Here is a 27,172-nt window from a genome sequence, read left to right on the forward strand (position 1 = left end):
GGGAGGAGGTGGGCTCTTGGCCCCCTCACAAACTTTAACAGAAGTACAATCGAGAGCATTCTGTCGGGCTGTATCACAAGCCCGCAACCACAGGGCTTAACCACCCGAGCCATGGCCTGTTCATCCCGTTATCATCCAGAAGGCGAGGTCAGTACAGGTGCATTAAAGCTGGGATGGAGAGACTGAAAAACAGTTTCTATCTCAAGGCCAACAGCTTGTTAAATAGTCATCACTAGCCGGCTACCACCCGGTTACTCAACCCTGCACCTTAGAGGCTGTTGCCCTATGTACATAGACATGGAATCACTGGTCAATTTAAATGGAACAACAGTCACTTTAATAATGTTTAATACTGTTTTACTCATTTCATATGTATATACTGTACTCTACTGTATTTTAGTCAATGCCACTCAGACATTGCTCATCCTAATATTGATATATTTCTTAATTCCATTCCTATACTTTTAGATTTGTGTGTATTGTTAGATACTACTGCAACTGTTGGAGCTAGGAACACAAGCATTTCGCAACACCCGCAATAAACATCTGCTAAATATGTGTATGTGACCCATAAAATGTGATTTGATTTAGATTTATATAGTGTAGGTTAAGAGGAAGAATAAACTGATATCACAATATGCCTTGCTCATATCGATATCAAACAATATATTGAGTTGTCAACATTGGTGCCCACTACTAACCCTAACCCTAACCTTAAATAAATAACACATTTATATTTAAATATAATTTAATTATTAAGAATATATCTTCATTTCATCAGTCTGCTGTCTCCTTCAAGCATAAAACCTTAACTTCTTTAAACAAAGTAATTTACTCTCCAATAACTCATATAGGCAACAACACATCCACTACGCCGATCCTCAACACAGGGGCCCAACAAGGGTGCGTGCTCAGTCTCCTCCTGTACTCCCTGTTCACCCATGACTGTGTGCCCACACACGCCTCCATCTCAATCATTAAGTTTGCAGATGACACAACAGTGGTAGGCCTGAATCCCAACAACATTGAGAGAGACTACAGGGAGGAGGTGAGGGCCCTTTTGCAGAGCAGTGCCAGTCAAATAGCCCCTCCCTTGATCGTGGACTTCTGGAGACAGCAGAGGGAGCATGCCCACATCCACATTGACGGTCCGCAGTGGAGAAGGTGAAAAGCTTCCTTGGGGTACACATCAGTGGCAATCTTAAATAGTCCACTCACACAGAAGATGGAGGCTGAACAAATTTGTCTTGGCCCCTAAGACCCTCACAAACCTTTACTGACGCACCATTGAGTGCATCCTGTCGGGCTGTATCACCACCTGGTACGGCATCTGCACTGTCTGCAACTGCAGGCTCTCCAGAGGGTGGTGTGGTCTGCCCAACGCATCACCGGGGGCACACTGCCTGCCCTCGAAGACATGTACAGCACCCTGTGTCACAAGAAGGCCAATTTGATTTGACATAATTTTATCTGTGACCAATGAACTTGAGCTTTCTTGGATGGGCACTTGTAATATAACTCTATGGCAGGACCCAAAGGGTTGCAATTTTGGATGTCTACCCTTACTAAGCACTTAAACTTGTTGATGACGTACTGTCGCCATGAGTGACAGAACACTGAGCCAAACACGGCGCAATGCTCCTCTTTTTGCTGGCTCGCCCCACCACCACAGAAAGCACTGAGCTAGGCTGAAACACCTGCATTTTGGAGCTGCTTTACTTAAGAAAACAAGTAGTATGTATGCAGCTTTATTAGCTCAATGATATATATTATTTTAAATTGTTTGTAAACTGATATGTGACACGTATTACTGCCAAAATAACATGCAAAACAGGCAAGCCCCCCTCAAAAAATATTTATAGATTTTTATTTGATTTAATTATTATTCTTTTTTGCAAAAAATGTGGGGCTCTGCCCCACCTACCCTGAATGACGGGTCGCCACTGGTAAAAGGTGCTTCAACAAAGTACTGAGAAAAGGGTCTGTATACTTATGTAAATGTGATATTTCAGTGATATTTGCAAAAATGTATAAAACCTGTTTTTGCTTTGTCATTATGTGATATTTTGTGTGCATGATTGATGAGGGGGAAAAAACGATTTTAAAATGAGGCTGTAACGTAACAAAATGTGGAAAAAGTAAAGGGGTCTGAATACTTTCCGAATGCACTGTATATATACTGTATTTATATATTTATACTCCCGACTCGAACATTGCTCATCCTAACATTTTTTTTTCCAACTGATATTCAACACACCAGTCAATTAATTCATTGGTTTGGGATTAATGTAACACACAGGATGAATATCCAGTAATCCATATACTGTGCTCTGTATTATTCAGTCCCCCATGAAATAACACCATACAGTATACACATTCTACTGACCCTACTGTGTATTCCCAACCACACTTTTACCTCGGCACATCAAATGTTTTTTTCTTTGTAAGCCAATTTGTAATTTCTAGGCCTATAGCGTATTGCATTCTGACTAATGGAGTGGGTGGGGTAGAAAGTGCTGCTGGGTATTTAGACCACAGTCCCCCAATAAATAAAGTCGTATATAGATTCTACAGACCCTACTGAGTAATCCCAACCCCATTTTAATTTGGCACATAGAATTGTTTTTTTTCTCTCATTTTTTAAGCCAATATGTAATTTATAGCCCTACAGTGTATTGCATTGTGACCACTGGAATGGGTGGATTATAAAGTGCTGCGGGGTATAACGACCTCAGTCCCCCATTTCTTATCAACAAGCCAATTTGTAATTTATAGGTCTAAGTTGTATTGCTTTGGGACCAATGGAGTGGGTGGAGTAGAATGTGCTGTATTTAGACCTCAGTCCCCCATGAAATAACACCATATACAGTGCCTTTAGAAAGTATTCACACCCCTTGACTTTTTCCACGTTGTTGTGTTACAGTCTGCATTTTAAAAGGATTTCATTGAGGTTTTGTCACTGGCCTACACACAATACCCCATAATGTCAAGTAGAATTATGTTTTGATACATTTTTACAGATTCATTTAAAAAAAATGTAAGCTGAAATGTTTTGGGTCAGTCAGTATTCAAACCCTTTGTTATGGAGTAAAAAAGTGCTTAACAATTCACATAAATTGCATGAACTCACTGTGTGCAATAGTAATGTTTAACATAAATTTTTTAATGGCTATCTCATTTCTGTACCCCACACATACAATTATCTGTAAGGTCCCTCAGTCGAGTAGTGAATTTCAAACACAGATTCAACAACAAAGACTAGGGAGGTCCAATGCCTCACAAAAAAAGGCACCTATTGGTAGATGGGTAAAAAAAAAGTGGATATTGAATATCCCTTTGAGCATGGTGAAGATATTAATTACACTTTGGATGGTGTATCAATGCACCCACTCACTAAAAAGATACAGGCGTCCTTCATAACTCAGATGCCGGAGAGGAAGGAAACTGCCCAGGGATTAAACCATGAGTCCAATGGTGACTTTAAAATAGTTAGAAAACCGAGGAGGGGTCAGCAACGTTGTAGTTACTCCACAATACTAACCTAAATGGGCATAGTGAAAAGAAGGAAGCTTGTACAGAACAAACATGATTTTTTTCTAATGCATCTTGTTCGCAATAATGCAGAAGAGTATTAGGACCAAGTGAAGAGAAACAATACATTAACTGCGATGCAATATTTCTAGAATGAAGTCCCAATATTTCGAGAATAAAGTGCCAATATTTTGAGAATAAAGTGGCAATATTTTGTGAATAAAGCCTAAATTAAATTGTATGAATAAAGTGGCAATATTTTGAGAATAAAGTGGCAATATTTCGACATTAAAATGAAGTGGTTTGTGCTGTGTGCGCCACCATTGAAATGCTTGAGTTAGATGACCTGGTGAAGCTGTACTTTAGAGGGAAGTAGGGGCGCTGAGGGTGCTGCAGCACACCCTGAAAAATCTGAAAAAAATGTATATTAAAAAAATATATATATGATTTTTTTTCTTTTTTTTCCACAAAAGTAGTGCACTGGGCTTTTATTAGTCCTCTATTAGCTGACCGATATCAACCTCATTTTCGAACGCTTTTAAAACCCTGAAGCCAAGTGCAGAAACTATGGATACAACTTCTTCCATGCTCACACATGATCTTAATTCATATACATGCCAATAGAAATACTTGCATTTAATATCATGCTTCTGTTAGCTGAAACATAATGACAAAATACACTATAATAACTTCCTCCAGTAAGACAAGGGGTGGAGGTCTGTGTATATTTGTAAACAACAGCTGGTGTACGAAATCTAATATTGAGGAAGTCTCAAGGTTTTGCTCGCCTGATGTAGAGTATCTCATGATAATCTTATGGTTCCAGCGGTCACCAGAGGGTAGCAGATACCGTCCTAGAGACATTAACGTCACTCAGGTGTGTCCAAATGACTCATTATGATTTCCCTGTTAAAAGAGGTGTGTTTTCTTTTGTACTTTGCAGAAGCTTGAATTGTTATCTGTGCGTTTGTTCCTTGAGTGAGTTTGCGAGACTTACTGTTTGTTGTTTTTTCAAGTGTACTGTGATCCTGCGGCTACCGTTTCTCTGTAAAGTATTACGTTTATCATTAACCACTGATTCCTCGTATGGTCTCTTCTCTGCATCTGGGTTCAACCTTACCACGTCACAGATAAGCAGAAGACCACACTATTTACCAAGAGAGTTTTCATCATAGCTGTCTATATACCACCACAAACCGATGCACACTTAACGAGCTGTATAAGGCCATAAGCCTTACCGGCTCTGACGCTCATCGGATGTGGCAGGGCTTGCAAACTATTACAGACTACAAAGGGAAGCACAGCCGTAAGCTGCCCAGTGACACGAGCCTACCAGACGAGCTAAACTACTTCTATTCTCACTTCGAGGCAAGCAACACTGAAGCATGCATGAGAACATCAGCTGTTCCGGACGACTGTGTGATCACCGTAGCCGATGTATGACCTTTCAACAGGTCAACATTCACAAGGCCGCCGGAACAGATGGATTACCAAAACGTGTACTCTGAGCATGCACTGACCAACTGGCAAGTGTCTTCACTGACATTTTCAACCTGTACCTGCCTGAGTCTGTACTACCAACATGTTTCAAACAGACCACCATAATCCATGTGCCCAATAACACTAAGGTAACCTAAATGACTACCAACCTGTAGCACTCACGTCTGTAGCCATGAAGTGCTTTGAAAGAATGGTCATGGCTCACATGAACACCATTATCCCAGAAACCCTAGACCCACTCCAATTTGCATACCACCCCAACAGATGATACAATCAATATTGCACTCCGCACTGCCCTTTCCCACCTGGACAAAAGAAACACCTATGTAAAAATTCTGTTCATTGACTACAGCTCAGCGTTCAACACCATGGTGCCCTCAAAGCTCATCACTAAGCTAAGGACCCTGGGACTAAACACCTGCCACTGCAACTGGATCCAGGACTTCCTGACGGGCCGCCCCCAGGTGGTAAGGGTAGGTAACAACACATCTGCCAAGCTGATCCTCAACACGGGGGTCCTCGGTGGTGCGTGCTCAGTCCCCTCCTGCACTCCCTGTTCACCCATGACTGCATGGCCAGGCACGACTGGGGTTGGATCACTAAGTTTGCAGATGACACAGCAGTGGTAGGCCTGATCACCGACAACAATGAGACAGCCTATAAGGAGGAGGTCAGAGACCTGTCCGTGTGGTGCCAGGACAACAACCTCTCCCTCAACGTAAGCAAGACAAAGGAGCTGATCGTGGACTAAAGGAACAGGCTGGCTGAACAGGCCCCCATTCTCATCAACAGGGTTGTAGTGGAGCGGGTTGAGAGTTTTATGTTTCTTGGTGTCCACATCGCCAACAATCTATCATGGTCCAAATCCACCAAGACAGTCGTGAAGAGGGCACGACAAAACCTTTTCCCCCTCAGGAGACTGAAAAGATTTGTCATGGGTCCCCAGATCCTAAAAAGGTTCTTCAGCTGACTGGTTGCATCACCACCTGGTATGACAACTGCTCGGCATCTGACTGTAAGGCGCTACAGAGGGTAGTGTGTATGGCCCAGTATTTCACTGGGGCCAAGCTTCCTGCAATCCAGGACCTATATAATAGGCGTGTCAGAGGAAAGCCCATAAAATTGTCAGAGACTCCAGTCACCCAAGACATTGACTGTTTTCTCTGCTACCACATGGCAAGCGGTACCGGAGTGCCAAGTCTAGAACCAAAAGGTTCCTCAGCAGCTTCTACCCCCAAGCCATAAGACTGTTGATCAATTAATCAAATGGCCACCGGACTATTACATTTGTTTTGTACACTGCTTCCACTCGCTGTTTATTATCTATGCGTAGTCACTTCATCCCTACCTACATGTACAAATGACCTCTAACCTGTACCCCCGCACACTGACTCGGTACCTGTACCCCCTGTATATAGCCTCATTATTGTTATGTTATTGTGTTACTTTTTATTATTTTTAACTTTAGTTTATTTGGTAAATATTTTCTTTCTTGAACTGCACTGTTGGTTAAGGGCTTGTAAGTCAGCATTTCACGGTAAGGTCTACATTTGTTGTTTTCGGCACATGTGACAAATAAAGTTTGATTTGATTTTGATTTGATTGGGAGTACCATAGGCTGGTGCACAATTGGCCCAGTGTTGTTCGGGTTTGGCCGGTGTAGGCAATCATTGTAAATAATAATTTGTTCTTAACTGACTTGCTAGTTTAAAAAAAAGGAGTATTGGTGTCTCTGAGGGGTCTTTGGCCTGGTTTGCTAACTACCTCTCTCAAAGTGTGCAGTGTATGAAGTCAGAACATCTGCTGTCTCAGCCACTGCCTATAACCAAGGGTGTACCCCAAGGCTCGATCCTAGGCCCTACGCTCTTCTCAATTTACATCAACAACATAGCTCAGGCAGTAGGATGCTCTCTCATCCATTTATATGCAGATTATACAGTTTTATACTCAGCTGGCCCCTCCCCGGATTTTGTGTTAAACGCTCGACAACAAAGCTTTTTTAGTGTTCAACAAGCTTTCTCTGCCCTTAACCTTGTTCTGAATGCCTCCAAAACAAACATAATGTGGTATGGTAAGAAGAATGCCCCTCTCCCCAAAGGTGTGATTATTACCTCCACAGGGTTTTGAGCTTGACCTAGTCACCTCATACAAGCACTTGGGAGTATGGCTAGATGGTACACTGTCCTTCTCTCAGCACATATCAGAGCTGCAGGCTAAAGTTAAATCGAGACTAGATTTCCTCTATCATAATTGCTCCTCTTTCACCCCAGCTGCAATACATACCCTGATTCAGATGACCATCCTACCCATGCTAAATTACAGAGATGTAATTTATAGATCGGCAGGTAAGGGTGCTCTCGAGCTGCTAAATGTTCTTTACCATTCGGCCATCAGATTTTCCACCAATTCTCCTTATAGGACACATCACTGCACTCTATACTCTTCTGTAAACGGGTCATCTCTGTATACCCATTCGCAAGACCCACTGGTTGATGCTTATTTATAAAACCCTCTTAGGCCTCACTCCCCCGTCTCTGAGATATCTACTGCAGCCCTCATCCTCCACATACAACACCCGTTCTGCCAGTCACATTCTGTTAAAGGTCGCCAAAGCACACAGCCCTGGGTTGCTCGTTTTTTCAGTTCGCTGCAGCTAGCGACTGGAACGAGCTGCAACAAACACTCAAACTCAACAGTTTTATCTCAATTTCTTCATTCAAAGACTCAATCATGGACACTCTTACTGATAGTTGTGGCTGCTTTGCATGGTGTATTTTTGTCTCTACCTTCTTGCCCTTTGTGCTGTTGTCTGTGCCCAATAATGGTTGTACCCTGTTTTGTGCTGCTACCATGCTGTGCTGCTGCCATGTTGTGTTGCTACCATGTTGTTGTCATGTTGCTACCAAATCAAATCAAAGTGTATTTGTCACGTGCGCTGAATACAACTGGTGTAGACCTTACAGTGAAATGCTTACTTATAGGCTCTAACCAATAGTACAAAAAAGGTATTAGGTGAACAATAGGCAGGTAAAGAAATAAAACAACAGTAAAAAGACAGGCTATAAAAGTAGCGAGGCTACATACAGACACCGGTTAGTCAGGCTGATTGAGGTAGTATGTGCATGTAGATATGGTTAAAGTGACTATGCATATATGATGAACAGAGAGTAGCAGTAGCATACCATGCTGTATTGCTGTCTTAGGTCTCTCTTCATGTAGTGCTGTGTTGTCTCTCAAGTAGTATTTTACTGGGCGACTTTCACTTTTACTTGAGTCATTTTCTATTAAGGTATCTTTAATTTTACTCAAGTATGAAAATTGGGTACTTTTTCCACCACTGGTAATATCTTTTGAATGAGGTTTCCTTATTACCATACTAAACTGAGGTCATAGTTTGTTCTCCTGGCAAATGTCAGGAGACGTGCAGTATTATCATAAGGAGACGTTTACTCGTAATACAGAGGAGGAATGGAGGGAAAAGGAGAGGCAGAAGAGGTCAAAGAGAGAGAGGGAGGAAGAGTGTGGCTTGAGTCGGTTAAAAATTGTGGGAAAGGGGGAGATGTTAAAGAATGGTAGAAAGTGTAAGCAGAGTGAGCTGAAGACAGGCGGAGAAATGGAAGTGAATGAGTGTAACAGATGTGAAACAGCTAGCTAGTTAGCGGTGGTGCGCGCTAAATAGCGTTTCGATCGGTGACGTCACTTGCTCTGAGACCTTGAAGTAGTGGTTCCCCTTGCTCTGCAAGGGCCGTGGCTTTTGTGGAGCGATGGGTAACGATGCTTCGTGGGTGACTGTTGTTGTTGATGTGTGCAGAGTGTCCCTGGTTCGCGCCCGGGTATGGGCGAGGGGACGGTTTAAAGTTATACTGTTACATGAGGGTGAAGAGTTGGAAGGTGATAGGTGTGGTGATGTTCTCGGAGCCTGAGGCTTGCACCGAGGGTCAGGATAAAAATGAGTCTGTGACAGTAGGAGTGAAGTTCTTGGAAAAAGTGTACCCTTGCCTTTTAGCTGATCCATTTGTGGTTTCAGGGTGGGTGAAAACAGAGTTGGATGCCGTGGAATCGGTGAGGGTAACCAGAAGTGGTATTGTGATAATTGGTTGTGTTTCTGCTGGTCAGAGGGTGAAGGCGCTCCACGTTAAATGAAGGGGGGCAAGAAATGTGAATTGTTTTGCTCTCAAGAAAAGGGCGCCATTGAAAGGAGTGATTACTGGGGTAGCAGTAAATGTAAAAGTTTTCCAACTGAAGGGGAAGATTCCCGGTGTTTGTGATGCTTGTCATTTAGTGCGACACAGACAGGGTGGCGTGAGTGGTGAAACAGAAGAGTCGTTGTCTGTTCTTTTGAGTTTTGAATTTGAGTCTTTGCCCGACAAAGTGATATTAGGATATATAAGTTATCCTGTATGAGCTTTTGTGCCGAATACATTAAGTTGTTACAGGTGTCAAGCTTAAGGGCAGCAGTGTGTAGGTGGGAGAAGTTTTTTTTTTTTTTTTTTTTTTTTTTTTTTTTTCACCTTTATTTAACCAGGTAGGCAAGCTGAGTTCTCATTTACAACTGCGACCTGGCCAAGATAAAGCAAAGCAGTGAGACAAAATCAAACAACACAGAGTTACACATAAACAGTCAATAACACAATATAAAAATCTATGTACAGTGTGTGCAAATCTAGAAGAGTAGGGAGGTAGGCAAGAAATAGGCCATAGAGGTGAAATAATTACAATTTAGCATTAATACTGGAGTGATGGATGTGCAGATGATGATGTGCAAGTAGAGATGCTGGGGTGCAAAAGTGCAAGAGGGTAAGTAATAATATGGGGGTGAGGTAGTTGGGTGTGCTATTTACAGATTGCCTATGTACAGGTACAGTGATCGGTAAGCTGCTCTGACAGCTGATGCTTTAAGTTAGAGAGGGAGATATAAGACTCCTGTTTCAGTGATTTTTGCAATTCGTTCCAGTCATTGACAGCAGAGAACTGGAAGGAAAGGCAGCCAAAGTAAGTGTTGGCTTTGGGGATGACCAGTGAAATATACCTGCTGGAGCGTGTGCTACGGGTGGGTGTTGCTGTGGTGACCAGTGAGCTGAGATAAGGCCTAGCATAGACTTATAGATGACCTGGAGCCAGTGGGTTTGGCAACGAATATGTAGTGAGAGCCAGCCAACGAGAGCATACAGGTCGCAGTGGTGGGTAGTATATGGGGCTTTAGTAACAAAACGGATGGCACTGTGATAGACTACATCCAATTTGCTGAGTAGGGTGTTGGAGGCTATTTTTTAAATTACATTGCCAAAGTCAAGGATCGGTAGGATAGTCAGTTTTATGAGGGTATATTTGGCAGCATAAGTGAAGGATTGCGCAATAGGAAGCCGATTCTAGATTACATTTTGGATTAGAGATGGTAAATATGAGTCTGGAAGGAGAGTTTAGAAGTGTGCAGAAGGACATGAGACAAAGGAATGTGTAGCATTTGGGAAAGTAGTGGTATGTGTTAATTGTAGGGCTGCCCATGGGGCTTGGGATCAGAAATGTCCCGTGCGAGAGAGGCACTTTGAGGTTTCCAGGGTTAGAGTAGAGCAGACGTTGTCATATGCTGAGGCAGTGAAGAAAGTAGAGGAATATGTGTCAAGGGGAGGGGATCCTGAGAGGAGTGGTGTGAGTAGTAGATCTGTACCAGTACAGAGGGAGACGCCAACAAGTGATATATGTTTCAGTAAGATTGGATTTTTTTTTTATAGCAATGGTTATCAACTGTACTGCAGGGATGGAACGTAACTCGCAGAAAATTGAGGTTGTGGTGGCAGCTGCAGAGAGGTATTTGGGTGTGCAAGACTTTACATCAGAAAAGTTACAGGGTGTGTTAAGGTGGGGTTGTCTCATCCTTTTAGGTTGTTGGCCTGAAGTGGGACTAAATAGATTTAAATAGTGGAGTAGGGTGATGTTATTTTTTAGCATTATTATTTTAAAATTTTTTGTGAGTATTGTAGATTGTAGGGTATTTGTTTATTTATTTATTTTTTCAAGCAAAGTATAAGGGAGTTATACTCCAGTCTAGTAGTTGACGGTAATGCAACATTTGTTGAATGCAAACCGCCGTTAAACATAATCACATAAGAAGTTCCGCTGGCAAAATACTAGTGTCCGGAAGTGGGTGATTCCTGACTCGGCTGGTGCTAGATTACCTAAATCTGTTGGGGGGTGGGTTCTGTGGTAGATATGACTGAATAATGTTATTGTTCTAAATCACATGGTAGTTAGCTAGCACTTTCGGGAGTAGAAAACATTGAATCAATGATCACTCATTTGTCAAATGTGGGACATTCTTGTCTCTTTGGCCTAACGTTAGCTAGTCTTCTTGGTTTAGCCCAGTATTGGACCTTACATTTTCTGTTTAAAGGGCGAATTGGGCCTGGAAGCCAAAACAGCCAAATATTCAATCTAAACATGATTCGGTTCTCATTTGCGGTACTGTATGTTGTTGTTTTTTATATCACGTCAAAATAATTTCACAAATGCAAAATACACCGTTCCTATACATTGTTTTAACAGTATTTTTCAGTGGCTTCTATTCCATTTACACAAAGGTGTTCGGAGATGCAGATAGCGAAGTTAGTTAGAACAGGTCGTCCAGTGTCTTCCACTGTAATATGGCCGTGTGGGAACTCTAAACCTATAAAGGTGTGTACTAATTTAAACTTTTTTGAAAATTATTTGTCGCTGATTTTTAAACATACGTTCCTTATGTTTCCCAAACCGTACCGCAAGCGATGCGTTCAGAACGAACGTTTGGGCTCTTTTAACAAACACTCCTGCGGCCAACCCCGGTCAGAAGGTATTATCGTCAATAGGCGCTACTATGAATGGGTTATCCTATAGTTAGCTAGTCTGTTAACGTTAGTTAACTGGGGGGAGTCTAGTTATGTCTAGAATATAAAGCTCTGGTTATGTATGTGACCTGTGGCCAAAACAAAAGTTAGCTGCCATACGTTGCAGGGCAACTAACTGGGGAAGATGACCAACTGTGAGAATTGAGAATCAAATTGGTTTTGGGTTAGGCCATAGCAGGTCCTACCTACTGTATCTAGCTCATCCTTTCAGATCTCAAGTCTTGAAGCTTGGGGTCAATGTGGGTTTGAATGGACTGGTTTTCCAAAGCCAACCTGTCCATGCGGCTTATTGTCTTGTTTGTCGTCTTGACACTTGACGTAATTTTTTTTTTTTTACCTTTATTTAACCAGGCAAGTCAGTTAAGAACACATTCTTATTTTCAATGACGGCCTGGGAACAGTGTTTTTTTAAATAAATACATTTTTTTATTTTTTTATGTCAAGTGTCAAAACTGCCTGTTCAGGGGCAGAACGACAGATATATACCTTGTCAGCTCAGGGGTTTGAACTCGCAATCTTCCGGTTCCTAGTCCAACGCTCTAACCACTAGGCTACGCTGCCGCCCCATCACTTGGTGATGTTGTGCCTCCGTTACAGGAAGAGATGTCAGGAGAGAGCGTGGTGAGCTCGTCAGTGCCGGCGGCTACAACCTGGACCACCTCCTTCAAGTGATCCAGCTCCAAGTATGTGAAGTTGAACGTGGGCGGGGTGCTCTACTACACCACCACGCAGACCCTCACCAAGCAGGACACCATGTTCAAGGCCATGTTCAGCAGCAAGATGGAGGTCCTCACAGACAGTGAAGGTACTGTATCTGTCAGACGTCAGTGGCACCACAACGCATGGTTGGAGGGATCCAGAGTGTCTGAGTGAGGAGTCTTTGTAACATGCTTCTGTATTTTGCTATCCTGGTCCGAGGTCTGTCTGTGCTGTCTTGCCAACTCCTAAATATCCATTGTCAAGACGAGCATGACAACGAGCCTAGGAATTGGCTATGGGCAATTCTTCAGGAACAGAGTGATGCTAAGTCTCAGCTTTTTCACTTTAAAATGTATGTGAAACAAAAATCAATGATTGCAGAGTTAAACAAACCATAGAACTCTATGCACAATGACTACTTTTAACAATTTCCACAGACATTTTTACAAAAAAAACGTTTACTTCAAGAACAGTGATGGTTTGTGCTGTTGGTGCCATCATTCTGTTATCAAACTTTGCATCTGCACTGTTCTTTAAGTAAATGTGTTGGTAAAATTTTCTGTGGAAATTGTTCAAAGTCATCCTTGTGCATAGAATTGTATGGTTTATTTAACATAGAAAACATTGTTTTTTTTGGGATACATTTTTAAAGCGAGAACTCTGAGTCTTAGCATCACTACCATGGAATTGCCCCCATACACTAATTACAAATGAAAGTGGTCTCTAATCTGGTGCTTGTCCCTTTCTAGGCTGGATCTTGATTGACCGGTGTGGGAAACACTTTGGGACAATTCTGAACTACCTTAGAGATGGAGTGGTGCCACTCCCAGAGAGTCGTCGGGAGACTGAGGAGATGCTACTATCTGGTCCAGGGCCTGGCTGATGAGTGTCAGGCTGCCCTTCAGGTAACCCTCACCCTCAAGACTGGTCTTTTCTTTACACCCTTTTCACACTACCGAGCTGAGCCAAGCTACACTGCACTAGTTTGGTTATGCAGCCACCATAGTCGCTTGTATCGTGCTGGAAAGGACCATGTCAAAATGAAAATATTAGAGCCAGTACGGTTTTGGTCTGCACAATGGTGTGAAATAGTTTTAGTCTCATCCCTGCACCCACACTCTGCCTTTGTATAGCTCTACTTCCTCCCACTGACTCTACCTCCTACAAATATATCATTACTGGCCCAGCCAACCCACCCAATCTGTTATAGGATCTATGTCCAAATTCATATTGATTCTGGACAAAATCTGTCTTTACCGTCTCATGTTTTTATTGGTGTTCTAGAACAAAGAGTCGTACGAGCTGTTCTGTAAACTTCCCCTGGTGACATCATCGAAGGAAGATCACAGACTCATTGCCACCTCTAATAAGGTATTGTTGACTGAGTCAGGCATCAGAGTGAAGGACTTTACTAGAGAAGATCTAGTCTCACATATTGAATATTTACTGGCATCTTCCTCTGTTGTTTTGTCTCTACACAGCCTACTGTCAAACTGTTACACAACAAAAGCAGCGATAAATACTCCTACACCAGGTGAGACTCTTATGTCTATAAAGACAAATTGGCAGTGAATTATGGCTCCGTTGAAGTCGGAAGTTTACATACACCTTAGCCAAATACATTTCAACTCAGTTTTCACAATTCCTGACATTTAAACCCAGTAAATATTCCCTGACTTAGGTCAGTTAGGATCACCACTTTATTTTAAGAATGTGTAATGTCAGAATAATTGTATAGAATTATTTATTTCAGCTTTTATTTATTTCATCACATTCCCAGTGGGTCAGAAGTTTACCTACTTTACACTCAATTAGTATTTGGTAGCATTGCCTTTAAATTGTTGAACTTGGGTCAAACCTTTTGGGTAGCCTTCCACAAGCTTCCCACAATAAGTTGGGTGAATTTTGGACCATTCCTCCTGATAGAGCTGGTGTAACTGAGTCAGGTTTGTAGCCTCCTTGCTCGCACACGCTTTTTCAGTTCTGCCCACAAATGTTCTATGGGATTGACGTCTTTGTGATGGCTACTCCAATACCCTGACTTTATTGTCCTTAAGCCATTTTGCCACAACTTTGGAAGTATGGTTGGGTCATTGTCCATTTGGAAGACCCATTTATTTTCGACCAAGCTTTAACTTCCTGACTGATGTCTTGAGATGTTGCTTCAATATATCCACAATTTTCCATCCTCATGATGCCATCTATTTTGTGAAGTGCACCAGTCTCTCCTGCAGCAAAGCACCCCCACAACATGATGCTGCCACCGCCGTGCTTCACTTTTGGGATGGTGTTCTTCGGGTTGCAAGCATCCCCCTTTTCCTTCCACACATAACGATGGTCATTATGGCCAAACAGTTCTATTTTTGTTTCATCAGACCAGTGGACATTTCTCCAAAAAGTATGATCTTTGTCCCCATGTGCAGTTTGTCCCCATGTGCAGTTGCAAACTGTAGTCTGTTTTTTTCCTGGTGGATTTGGCGCAGTGGCTTCTTCCTTGCTGAGCTGCCTTTCAGGTTATGTCGATATAGGACTCGTTTTACTGAGGATATAGATACTTTTGTACCCGTTTCCTCCAGCATCTTCACAAGGTCCTTTGCTGTTGTTCTGGGATTGATTTGCACTTTTTGCACCAAAGTACGTTCATCTCTAGGAGACAGAACGCTTCTCCTTCCTGAGCCGTATGACGGCTGCGTGGTCCCATGGTGTTTATACTTGCGTACTATTGTTTGTACAGATGAACGTGGTGCCTTCACTAAATTTCTACCAAGGATGAACCAGACTTGTGGAGGTCTACAATTTTTTTCTGAGGACTTCTTTCTTTAGATTTTTCCCATGATGTCAAGCAAAGAGGTACTGAGTTTGAAGGTAGGCCTTGAAATACATCCACAGGTACACCTCCAATTGACTCAAATTATGTCAATTAGCTTATCAGAAGCTTCTAATGCCTTGACATAATTGTCTGGAATTTTCCAAGCTGTTTAAAGGCACAGTCTACTTAGTGTATGTAAACAGTCTGACCCACTGGAATTGTGATACAGTGAATTATATGTGAAATAATCTGTCTGTAAACAATTGTTGGAAAAATTACTTGTGCCATGCACAAAGTAGATGTCCTAACCGACTTGCCAAAACTATAGTTTGTTAACAAGAAACTTGCAGAGTGGTTGAAAAACAAGTTTTAATGACTCTAACATAAGTACATGTAAACTTTCGACTTCAACTGTAAATCTCAAGTGAAAAATCTGAAATATCTCACAACATATCACCTAGCCACGTCATTTGATATTGCAATCTGATGTCCGACAGCATAGTCGATGATGTGACACGCAGCCGGTTGTTGCAGGCTTCCCCTTCCTTCCCTCCAGGCAGTAACTCTGATGACAACATGTTGAAGAACATCGAGCTGTTTAACAAGCTGTCCTTAACAAGGACGTGATCGGCGACGAGATCTGCTGCTGGTCCTTATATGGTCAGTGCCGCAAGATCGCCGAGGTGTGCTGCACCTCTATCGTCTACGCCACCGAGAAGAAGCAGACCAAGGTAACGCAAGTGAATCATACTCTGGGACGGCTTATAGTGGGATGTCGTCATTAAGATATTTTAATCAGCACAAACTAGGCAAGTACATCATGTATCTGGCTTCCATCTCTGATGACAGAACTGATTCATCCTCTTTAGTAAATTATTTCAATTTATGAGTTGGTTGTCTCTAACCTTCTGTTAGCATAAAATAGAGTACTTTAATATGCCATTGTGACATTTGTTTTTTAACAAAGTACAGGCGTACTTTACGTTCAGATAACATAATACCCAGGCAGACAGACATACATAAATGCATATATATCCACTCCCCTACCGTTCCAGGTGGAGTTCCCTGAGGCGTGGATCTACGAGGAGCCCCTCAACATCCTGCTCTACGAGTCCCAGGACGGGAGGGGTCCTGACAACGCTCTGCTGGAGGCCACAGGGGGTGCCGCCGGCCACTCGCACCACCTGGACGAAGACGAGGAGCGCGTTGACAGGGTGCGCAGGGTCCACGTCAAGCGGCCCGACGACCGCACACACCACCACCAGTAACCCCTGACTGACCTCGACCATCCAAAGGCCGGCCCTAAATGTCTGACCCTGGGGACTCAGTGGAACTCTTCTGTGCCTTACTTCCAGCGCCTCTTCTTCCCCACTCCTACTCTCACACAGGAGCTCACTGCTGAGGATGAGAGACTAGTTGAAGCGTAGTGTGATGTGGTGAAGTTGTTTCACGTGTGTTCATTTGTAGGCTATCTTGTTGTGTGTAGTGCTCTGAGGATTTTTTTGTTTTCTTTTTCTCATCTGTCGGTTGGCGGTTGCAGAGTTTGGAGGTGATGATTTGTTTTTCTACTGTGCGTGAATGTAAATAGGATTGTTAATGGGACTGGAAATGTGTGGAATGGAAATGTCAGTTGTTATACTGGAGTGAATTGCAATGTCAGCATCGTGTTCTTTGGTCCTTGCTATAATGCAATCCAGAAGAACAAGAATCATGCAACGTTTGTCACTGAGTTTTTGGATGTGTTGAAAGAAAAGTCTTCTAAGTGTTTGAAGAAGCTGTATGATGGCTGTCAATCAGGTGTTCTACAATAAAATCCCACTAGGGGGCAGTATTGAATCAGATGATCTCATTGTGTCTGAGACAGTGTCGCTGCTCGCAGCCTGTCATGTTCTATCAATTTCCAACGATTTTTGTTGCATTTTTAAAATTCCCCCTATTTAATATCAGTCAACATTTAGTTGATTAAAAAGATATCATACAATAGAGTGCCTCTACTCTCCCACAACCACTTTTTAATTAATAGGATTTCCCATTAACCCATTGTCCCTTCTTGCCATGTAAGTGATTGCTTACAAGGGAAGAACTTGAGCTGTGACGTGTTATCCAGGTTGATTGAAGATTGAATGATGGAGCTCCAAGGCTGAAAATAATGGTTGAAACTAAAGCTCTACCCCCCCCCCCCCCCAAGGAGGAGAGCTCTCTCCTATAAGCTTTTAACAGGCAGATCATTTAGACCTGGCCCTCATCAGGGAATGTAACTGTATGACCACATGTGTTCTCTTTTAGGAAACCATACTTGTGAAGACATCTGTCTACAGATTTAACATTTAAATGTTTTACATGTTTATAGATACCTTATCAAATAAATTAAAGATTTCTACAATGTTGTGATTTTATTTTTCTAATTTCATTTGAATGTTGGTTGAAATACAAAATTGATACACATGACTTTGTTGCAAAATCAATGATTCCTATCCTGACGGTTGCTATAGTACAAAAATATATAATGTACTATTTTAGAGAGTAAGTACACTTTGCTCTGAATTCAACAACACGGTAATGTGAATATAGTGCTTACATCTGAAATACTAAACCAGCAGAGACATAAGGCTCCCTTAGCCTTGAATTCACAAACAGAAATGAATTGAAATATACAAGTGTGTGGTAGATCATCGACATGACACAGGTTTGTGCTTTTCTTGGGTCCCTTAAAGAGATTCTCCGGTACTTTTGTATACTTATTAGTCAGTAGTTATGAAAGTAGCGCTCATGAGCCAAAAGTGGTCCCTGAAAATGGCATAATATGTCACGTACTGTATGTGCACGACGTCATTTCTCTCTCTCTCTCTCTCTCTGCTGTGTCCACTGAGCCGTTGGGCCCGCCCTGCAACTTTGTTGGATAACACTGTCACTCAAATGCAAGCTCATTGGCTAGAACTCAAATTGCTAGGTGGCTGGCCACGTGAGGTTAAATTTAGGGAAAATAGCGCAGCACAGCTTCAAAAAAAGTCACTTTCAAACTAGGAATTTCTTGGCTAATTGAGGTAAGACTAATTCTGCTCATAGATTATTCATAGTATGAACTACAATAATATGAACTACAAATTGACACATTCAGCCCAATGTGGGAGGTTTAAAAATACTTTCTTAATCGCCAAAGTACCGGAGTATGTCTTTAAATGAACACTTGGTTGGCTCCAGTCAATTCTATCACACAGGATTGGTGCATAAGAATAACTGAAATATATTTTCTTAAGAGATTGCCTGATTGACATTAAATACATTGATTGATTCAATGGTTTGTACATTTGCAGTTTCGGGTTTTCTGAAAGCAACAGCTGTAGGTATTTTTTGGGGTGTTCATCTCTAACAAAAACCAGCCTGATCCCAGATTTGTTTGTGGGGTCTTGCAACTGGCTATTGAGTTTGTGCACAACACAAACAGATCTGGAATCAGGCAATACAAGAGCAAAATTCCTGGTCTAATCCAGATGATGTGTCTGTCTCCTGGGTGCCTCTCCATCCTCTCCTTAGTGTGTCTCTATGTCCTGCACAGGTCATCGAGCCCTGGTCCGAGTGGAAACCTAGAGTGACAAATATGTCATTCCTTCAGTCTGCATGTGTTGATCACCTGCATTGTGTTAATTAGGGGACGTAACAGAAAACATTTGAAAGCCCTTGCAATTAAATGAAAGATTCCTATTGGACACTGTAGTCCCTCTTTGGTTCAGTCCATTTTCTTCCGTTTGGTGCCAAATTAACGCGATCCTGGAGCTGCCTGCTGCAAAAAGGACTCCGCATTCCTTTTTGTATGGTTCACAGTATGTCCATAACCCAAGGTAGTGCATGCCCTCATAAAAAAAACATACAATAACTGCATCTTACTCCAAACATTTGTTAACGTTTCCTATGTTTGATATCATATCAATGCGATCACAGTCATTTCAATATTTTTTTGTCTGTTCTGTGTATAATGCCACTGGGAAGCCAAAGGAAACATTCTACTTTGTGTGGACAATGAAAATAAATGTCTTCTTTGTCACGAATCCCGCCGAAGATGGTGCCTCTTCCTGTTCGGCCGGCACTCGGCGGTCGTCGCTGGCCTACTAGCTGCCACCGATCCCCTTTTCTGTGTCATTTAGTTGTGTCTGATTTGTTGCACCTGTTTCGTGTTTAGGTTTGGTTGTGGGCTATTTAAACCCAGTAGGCCCGCCGGCTTTTGTGCTTGTTTTTCTGGTTATGGTTTGATTATTCTTGTGGTTTCTTTTTTCCGATCAGTTTCGTCTTGTTTGTTTGGACTGGGACTTTACGCGCCCTTGTGTGTGTGGCGTGACCGTCTCTCTGTTTTTTTGGAATATTAAAGATCCACATCTTTTGAACTACCCTGCTCTCTGCGCCTGACTCCTGCACTCACTACTTATTGAAGCCGTGACATTCTTCTAGCAGCTAAAATAAAAGTCAGCAGAAAGCATGTGATTCTAACCAGCTGTGCACGAGCCTGGTCCCAGATCTGAGGCAAATTATGTGGCAATGGCCATAGGAGTTGGCCAAGACAGCACAAACAGGTCTGGGAACAGGCAACCAGGCCCCTCTCAGCAGCAGTAACAGCATCACTCACCACCATGAGATGTCCATTCTTGTCCTTGTACACCATGGACTCCTGGCCACTGCTGAATTCCACAATGCCCTCTTTCCCCGCCTTCATCTGAAACTTGACGCTAAAAAATAACCACATATCATAGTCATATTCACCCAGAACTCCTTGGAAAACACTGGCAATTGTTACTGAGTGGACTATCCTAAATAAAATAACATTCATAAGTAAGCTCATCTGGCCTCTTGACCCATCGGACTAGAACTCCCAGAATCAATCCTGTCAGCCACAGCCTTACCTGCCCTGGACCACGTTGATGGCGCTCTGCTTGTTAGCAACCACGCTGAGTTTGGTCAATGCTTCAAACAGGTGGTCACACTGCATGATTAGGTCCCCCTGGGCACACGAGGTCAGGACACATTGGATAGCATTAGGACTGTGTCTGAAATGGCATTATATTCCCTGTATAGTGCAATACTTTTGATCAGGGCACGTAGTGCACTATATGTGTTAGGGCGCCATTTTGGATGCACATCGGATTCCATTTTGAGCAGTTCCTGGTTAGAATCACTTGAATAACAGAGGCACTACATGGACATTACCAGGCTATTATTCTATACGTTGTGTGAGGGTGTGGAGACCGTGTCCTCCTACCTTCTGCTTATCGTCTTCACTTGGAATATGGAAAATGATGATGCCATCACTCAAGGTACTGACCGACACACCTGTAATCGAGTAAGCAGCACTCACACAGATCAGTACACTTTAAAACCAAATCTATTCTATACAACCAGTATTTATCCACATTAGTCCCATTGGGGAGAATCCGAACTTCCCCTTAAGTAGAATCCATTGTGAAAATGTGGCTTAAATGGAAGTTAAGATTCGTCTCATTGAGATCAAATCTATTTTGCAAGAGAGATCAGACAAGCTAGAACCCCATCCATCCCATCCACAGCATTCTGGATGCTCACCTTTCAGAGTAGTGTACAACACTCTCTGCTTGATCTTGGCATCATCCACCACATAGGCAGCAGTCTGTGTGAGGATGAGCTGCCGAGGTCGGGCTTTAAATCCATTCCTGTCGTACTTCACTATTGGTATGCTGTACTGCAAAGAGAGAGAGAGAAGAAAGATGGTGGGAGAGAGGGGCGAGAGAGAGCGAGAGGGAAGAGAGAAGGTGTAAGAGTACGAGAGTAAGAGGGAGCAGGAGAGAAAAAGAGAGAAAATATTTTTAAACGATTGAAACAATCTTTCTATGAGTTTTAAGTGTCAAGGACACACTGCAACACAAACTTGATTACCTTGATTCCTTCATGGCGAATCATCTGCAGGACCTTCATATTTATGTCCTGTTCAGCTGAAAAAATAACATAGTGCAAGAAGTGGCATTTGACCCTAAAATACGAGTTTAAGTAAGACACCCCATAATACACAGATACTATTCACTACTACAGAGGTTTCCAAACGTTTTTGTCCCACAACCCCATCAAGATATCTGAAAAATCCTGGGACCCCAACCTGGTGAAAAAAAATATGTAATTGACAGCCGATGTTAACTTGTTTATTTGGGGCTGTGGCAGTCAATTTAAAAACATTCTAACAGTGTTTCTGATTGTCTTTTTAACTCACCATCACATTTTAATGTGGGGCTATGACAGTCAATTGCAAATTAGTCTGACGTAGTCTCTTATCTTACCACCACTAACGAGATGGGTGTGCTTGATGGGTGTGCTTGATGCATGTCGTGTCGGAGCTTCTCAAAGTCAAGGGGCGTGGTCAACAGTGCGCACCTCATGTCTGAGGTCACATCCAAACTGGATCAATATTTGGTTTAATGCAGGAGAGAGCACTGAATCCAGCTTCACACAGATATGAGCTGGTGAAGGGTAGCCTACCACAAGTTTTATGGGGTTTTTAAGACAACTGGGGACTCAAGGTCAAATTATGACGTCAGTGATCTTCAGGTCGGAAAGCCGGAGCTCTGGAAAGAGGCCCGAGGTCCCGAGTTGGAATTCCGAGTTGGATGACCATTTCTTTCCGAGTTTCCAGTTGTCTTGAACGCACTGAAGTCAGAGATTTCAGAGTTCCCAGTTGTTTTGAATGCGACATAAATGCTCAGAGGGAAATGGCAGGGTATTCCCGTTGAGTCAAGAACCAAAACTCCTCTGTAGTGACCCGTAAATGCATTTGGTCACATGACAGCTCAATCAGCTGTTCGATTTCACTTACCAGCATGTCAGCAGAGCCAGGATCACATTGAAACAGATTGGGAAGTACATTGGCAAGAAAAAGTATGTGAACCCTTTGGAATTACCTGGACTTCTGCATAAATTGGTCATAAACTTTGATCTGATTTTCATCTAAGTGACAACAATAGACAAACACAGTCTGCTCAAACTAATAACACACAAACAATAATATATTTTCATGTCTTTACTAAACACACTGTGTAAACATTCACAGTGCAGGGTGGGAAAAGTATATGAACCCTTGGTTTTAATAACTGGTTGACCCTACTTTGGCAGCAATAACCTCAACCAAAAGTTTTCTGTAGTTGCGCATCACACCTGCACAACGGTCAGGAGGAATTTTGAACCATTCCCCTTCACAAAACTGTTTCAACTGCAATATTCTTGGGATGTCTGGTGTGAACCGCTCTCTTGAGGTCACGCCATAGCCTCTCAATCGGGTTGATGTCAGAACTCTGACTGGGCCACTCCAGAAGTCGTATTTTCTTCTGTTGAAGCCATTCTGTTGTTGATTTACTTCTGCGTTTTGAGTCATTGTCCTGTTGCATCATCCAACTTCTGTTGAGCTTCAATTGGCGGACAGATAGCCTTACATTCTCCTGCAAAATGTCTTGAAAAACTTGGGAATTCATATTTCCATCGATGATAGCAAGCTGGCCAGGCCCTGAGGCAGCAAAGCAGCTCCAAAACATGATGCTCCCTTCACCATACTTTACAGTTGGGATGATGTTAGTTTTGATGTTAGTGTGCTGTGCCTTTTTCTCTCCACACATAGTGTTGTGTGTTCCTTCCAAACAACTCAGTTTAATCTGTCCACAGAATATTTATGCCAGTAGCGCTGTGGAACATCCAAATGCTCTTTTGCAAACTTCAGACGTGCAGAACTATGGTTTTTGGACACTTGGCTTCTTCCGTGGTGTCCTCCCATGAACACCATTCTTGTTTAGTGTTTTACATATCGTAGACTCGTCAGAGATGTTAGCATGTCCCAGAGATTTCTTTAAGACTAGCTGACACTCTAAGATTCTTCTTCACCTCATTGAGCATTCTGCGCTGTGCTCTTACAGTCATCTTTGCAGGACGGCCACTCCTAGAGAGAGTAGCAACAGTGTTGAACTTTTTCCATTTATAGACAACTTGTCTTACTATGGACTGATGAACATCAAGGCTTTTAGAGATACTTTTGTAACCCTTTCCAGCTTTATGCAAGTCAACAAGTTAATCTTGGGTCTTCTGAGATCTCTTTTGTTCGAGGCATGGTTCACATCAGCCGATGCTTCGTGTGAATAGTAAACTCAAATTTTGTGAGTGTTTTTTATAGGGCAGGGCAGCTCTAACCAATATCTCCAATCTCGTCTTAATGATTGTACTCCAGGTTAGCTGACTCCTGACTCCAATTAGCTAATGGAGAAGTCATTAGCCTAGGGGTTCACATACTTTTTATCAACAAACACAGTGAATGTTTAAATGATCTATTCAATATAGACAAGAAAAATACAATAATTTGTGTGTTATTAGTTTAAGCAGACTGTTTGTCTGTTGTTGCAACTTAGATGAAGATCAGATCTAAATTGATGACCAATTTATGCAGAAATCCAGATAATTCCAAAGGGTTCACATACTTGTTCTTGCCGCTGTAGGTCAATATGTGCTCTTCCAAGTGTTGGAGGTGAGCAGGCATCAATCGTGTGGGACACTTTACTGATGCTGTTTTCTGTTAGAAACATGCACAGCAGAGGGAATGGGGCATGGTTTGCTTTTGAAAGACTCTCCAATAAGAATTCCTTCCTTTGAATCCACTGATTCGGTCACTCAACTGATGAATATTTTTGTATTTCCCCTACATGCTTGGGTTCGTTCAGTTTCCCAAATATGTCTGTTACATAGGCAAGGAGACATTTTATTTCCATTACAAAGTCGACCAAGTCTCTCTTTTTTTAAAATTATTATTGTTATTTTTTTACATCTATTGTGAATGACAACAGTTCCCCTCTCAATTCGAAAAATCTTTCCAACACTCCCTCTTGATAACCACCAAGCCTCGTTGTGAAACAGAACATTGTCATGCTTTGATCCCATATCTCCACATAGGTTTGCGAACAGGCGTGCGCGTCCTTGTGAATTGCATCCCCCGACATGTATAGCGAACAAAGTCAATGCATGGGCATCTCGGCACCTCACAGTTAACGTCCATTTGGAGAGCATAACCTGGGGAGTTTTTGAGTCGTTCAGTCAGAGTCCCTCTTGATTGCTAGCAATAGCATCAATTATTCGCTTAACAGTGTTATCTGGCAAAGGTATTGATGTGAGTTTCTGTGCCTCTGTCACCCCACACATTGTTTTCCCCATATCAATTGCGGCTGGTAGTATCAGTCTCTGGAATAGTGTGTGGTTTCACAGCGTAGCAGGCCTAGACGTTCACAGTGGGAATGGTTCAAGAACAACGGTCAAGTGTGAATTTGATCTTTTAGATGTGAATAATTTTCATTTAGATTTGTATGGTTAACCACATTACAACACATTTGAGGTACAGAGATGATATTGTAATATATATATGGTACCAGGCAAAAGTTTGGACACAGCTACTCATTCAAGGGTTTTTCTTTATTTTGACTATTTTCTACATTGTAGAGATGTACTTCAAAACTATGAAATAACACATATAGAATCATGTAGTAACCAAAAAAGTGTTAAAGAAATCAAAATATATTTTTTATTTCAGATTCTTAAAATTAAGCCACCCTTTGCCTTGATGACAGCTTTTCACACTCTTGGCATTCTCCCAGCCAGCTTCATGAGTCACCTGTAATGCATGTCAATTAACGGGTGTGCCTTGTTAAGTTAATATGTGGAATTTCTTTCCTTCTTAATGCGTTTAAGCCAATCAGTTGTGTTGTGTCAAGATAAGGATGGTACACAGAAGATAGCTCTATTTGGTAAAAGACCAAGTCCATTTTATGGCAAGAACAGCTCAAATAATCAAAGAGAAATGACGGTCCATCATTACTTTAAGACATGAAGGTCAGTCGATTCTGAAAATGTCAAGAACTTTGAAAGTTTCTTCAAGTACAGTCACAAAAACCGTCAAGCGCTATGATGAAACTGGCTCCCGTGAGGAGGATGAGTTCATTAGAGTTAACTGTACCTCAGATTGCAGCCCAAATAAATGCTTCACAGAGTTCAAGTAACAGACACATCTCAACATCAACTGATCAGAGGAGACTGCGTGAATCAGGCCTTCATGGTTGAATTGCTGCAAAGAAACCTCTACTAAAGGACACCAATAAGAAGAAGAGACTTGATTGGGCCAAGAAACACAAGCACTGTCAGTGATTTATTTAGAAAACACTTAACCAGCATGGTTACCAAAGCATTCTGCAGGGATACACCACCCCATCTGGTTTGCGTTTATTTTTTTATGTCACGCCCTGACCATAGAGAGACTTTTATTCTCTATGTTGGTTAGGTAGGGGTGTGACTAGGGTGGGTTATCTAGGTTATTGTATGTCTATGTTGGCCTGGTATGGTTCCCAATCAGAGGCAGCTGTTTATCGTTGTCTCTGATTGGGGATCATATTCAGGCAGCCTTTTCCCACTGGGTTTTTGTGGGATCTTGTTTTTGGTTAGTTGCCTGTGAGTACGCCATTAGCTCCACGTTTCGTTTGTGCTTTATTGTTTTTTGTGCCGGTTCACTAAATAAATAGTTGAACCGATACCACGCTGCACTTTGGTCCGACAATCCTTACAACGACGTTCATGACAATTTAACTAGGCAAGTCAGTTGAGAACAAATTCTTATTCACAATGACAGCCTAGGGACAGTGGGTTAACTGCCTTGTTCAGGGGCAGAACAACAGATTTTTACCTTGTCAGCTCGAGGATTCGATCTAGCAACCTTTCGGTTGCTCTAACCACTAGGCTACCTGCCGCATAGTGGGACTATCATTTGTTTTTAACAGGACAATGACCCAAACACACACCTCCAGGCTGTGTAAGGGCTATTTGACCAAGAAGGAGAGTGATGGAGTGTTGCATCAGATGACCTGGCCTCCACTATCACCCAATAGAGATGGTTTGGGATGAGTTGGACCGCAGAGTGAAGGAAAAGCAGCAAACAAGTGCTCAGCATATGTGGGAACTCCTTCAAGCTTGTCATCAAGGCAAAAGGTGTCTACTTTGAAGAATCTAAAATATGTTTTGATTTGTTTAACACTTTTTTGGTTAATGTCATGGATCCCTCTGGAACTTTCATAGCGCACACCTAGCCCCTATTCCCACTGATTGTATTTGTATAATGTCCCCTTTGTTCACCATGGTGCTGTCGATTATTGTTACTACGTCTGTTGGTGCGTGTGAGTACCTGTGCTGTGTGTTATGGGCTTTCGTGCCCTTGTGGATTGTGCAGATGATTACGGATCTCGTCCCGTGTGATAATCATTGTGTGCGTGTGTTATTTATTCGAGGTACTCCTCGCTATTTTGTTTGAGTTTCAACCCTGTGTTTTTGTTACGTGTTTGTTTGGTCTTTGTCCTTGTGCCTTAACACAGCACGCCATAATTTGGGCATAATAAAAAAAACTATTACGCATTCCTGCGCCTGTCTACCGAATCTCTTCATGCCAAAGTGACAGTTATTACATGATTCCATACGTGTTATTTCATAGTTCTGATGTTGTCACTATTATTCTACAATGTAGAAAATAGTAAAAATTATGATAAACCCTTGAATAAGTAGGTGTGTCCAAACTTTTGACTGGTACTGTATATATGTATACACTGTATATATATATATATATATATATATATATATATATATATATATATATATATATATATATAGATAGATAGTTGTATATCGTATTTTATTCTCAGAATCTTGGAAATTCTCCTGCGACCCCATATCAGGT

General features: G+C 42.0%; 1 protein-coding gene and 1 pseudogene across 1 annotated transcript in view; one reads left to right on the forward strand and one right to left on the reverse strand.

The window, feature by feature from the left end:
- Nucleotides 1–11,173: 11,173 nt before the first annotated feature.
- On the forward strand, nt 11,174–16,147 carry LOC109895059 (BTB/POZ domain-containing adapter for CUL3-mediated RhoA degradation protein 3-like; annotated as a pseudogene).
- Nucleotides 16,148–17,794: 1,647 nt separating this feature from the next.
- Nucleotides 17,795–27,172, reverse strand: part of LOC109895058 (unconventional myosin-Ih) — a 46,013-nt gene continuing 36,635 nt past the window's right edge. The window contains exons 26-31 of the mRNA XM_020488711.2: nt 21,319–21,374; nt 20,989–21,124; nt 20,669–20,739; nt 20,313–20,410; nt 20,039–20,138; nt 17,795–19,004 (exon numbers count right to left, since the gene is read on the reverse strand). Of these exons, the coding sequence (XP_020344300.1) occupies nt 18,978–19,004; nt 20,039–20,138; nt 20,313–20,410; nt 20,669–20,739; nt 20,989–21,124; nt 21,319–21,374 (488 nt within the window). The 3' untranslated portion in view covers nt 17,795–18,977. The remainder of the gene's footprint in view (nt 19,005–20,038; nt 20,139–20,312; nt 20,411–20,668; nt 20,740–20,988; nt 21,125–21,318; nt 21,375–27,172) is intronic.

The sequence above is a fragment of the Oncorhynchus kisutch genome, linkage group LG8, assembly GCF_002021735.2.
Source record: "Oncorhynchus kisutch isolate 150728-3 linkage group LG8, Okis_V2, whole genome shotgun sequence".
Taxonomy (NCBI): Eukaryota; Metazoa; Chordata; class Actinopteri; order Salmoniformes; family Salmonidae; genus Oncorhynchus; species Oncorhynchus kisutch.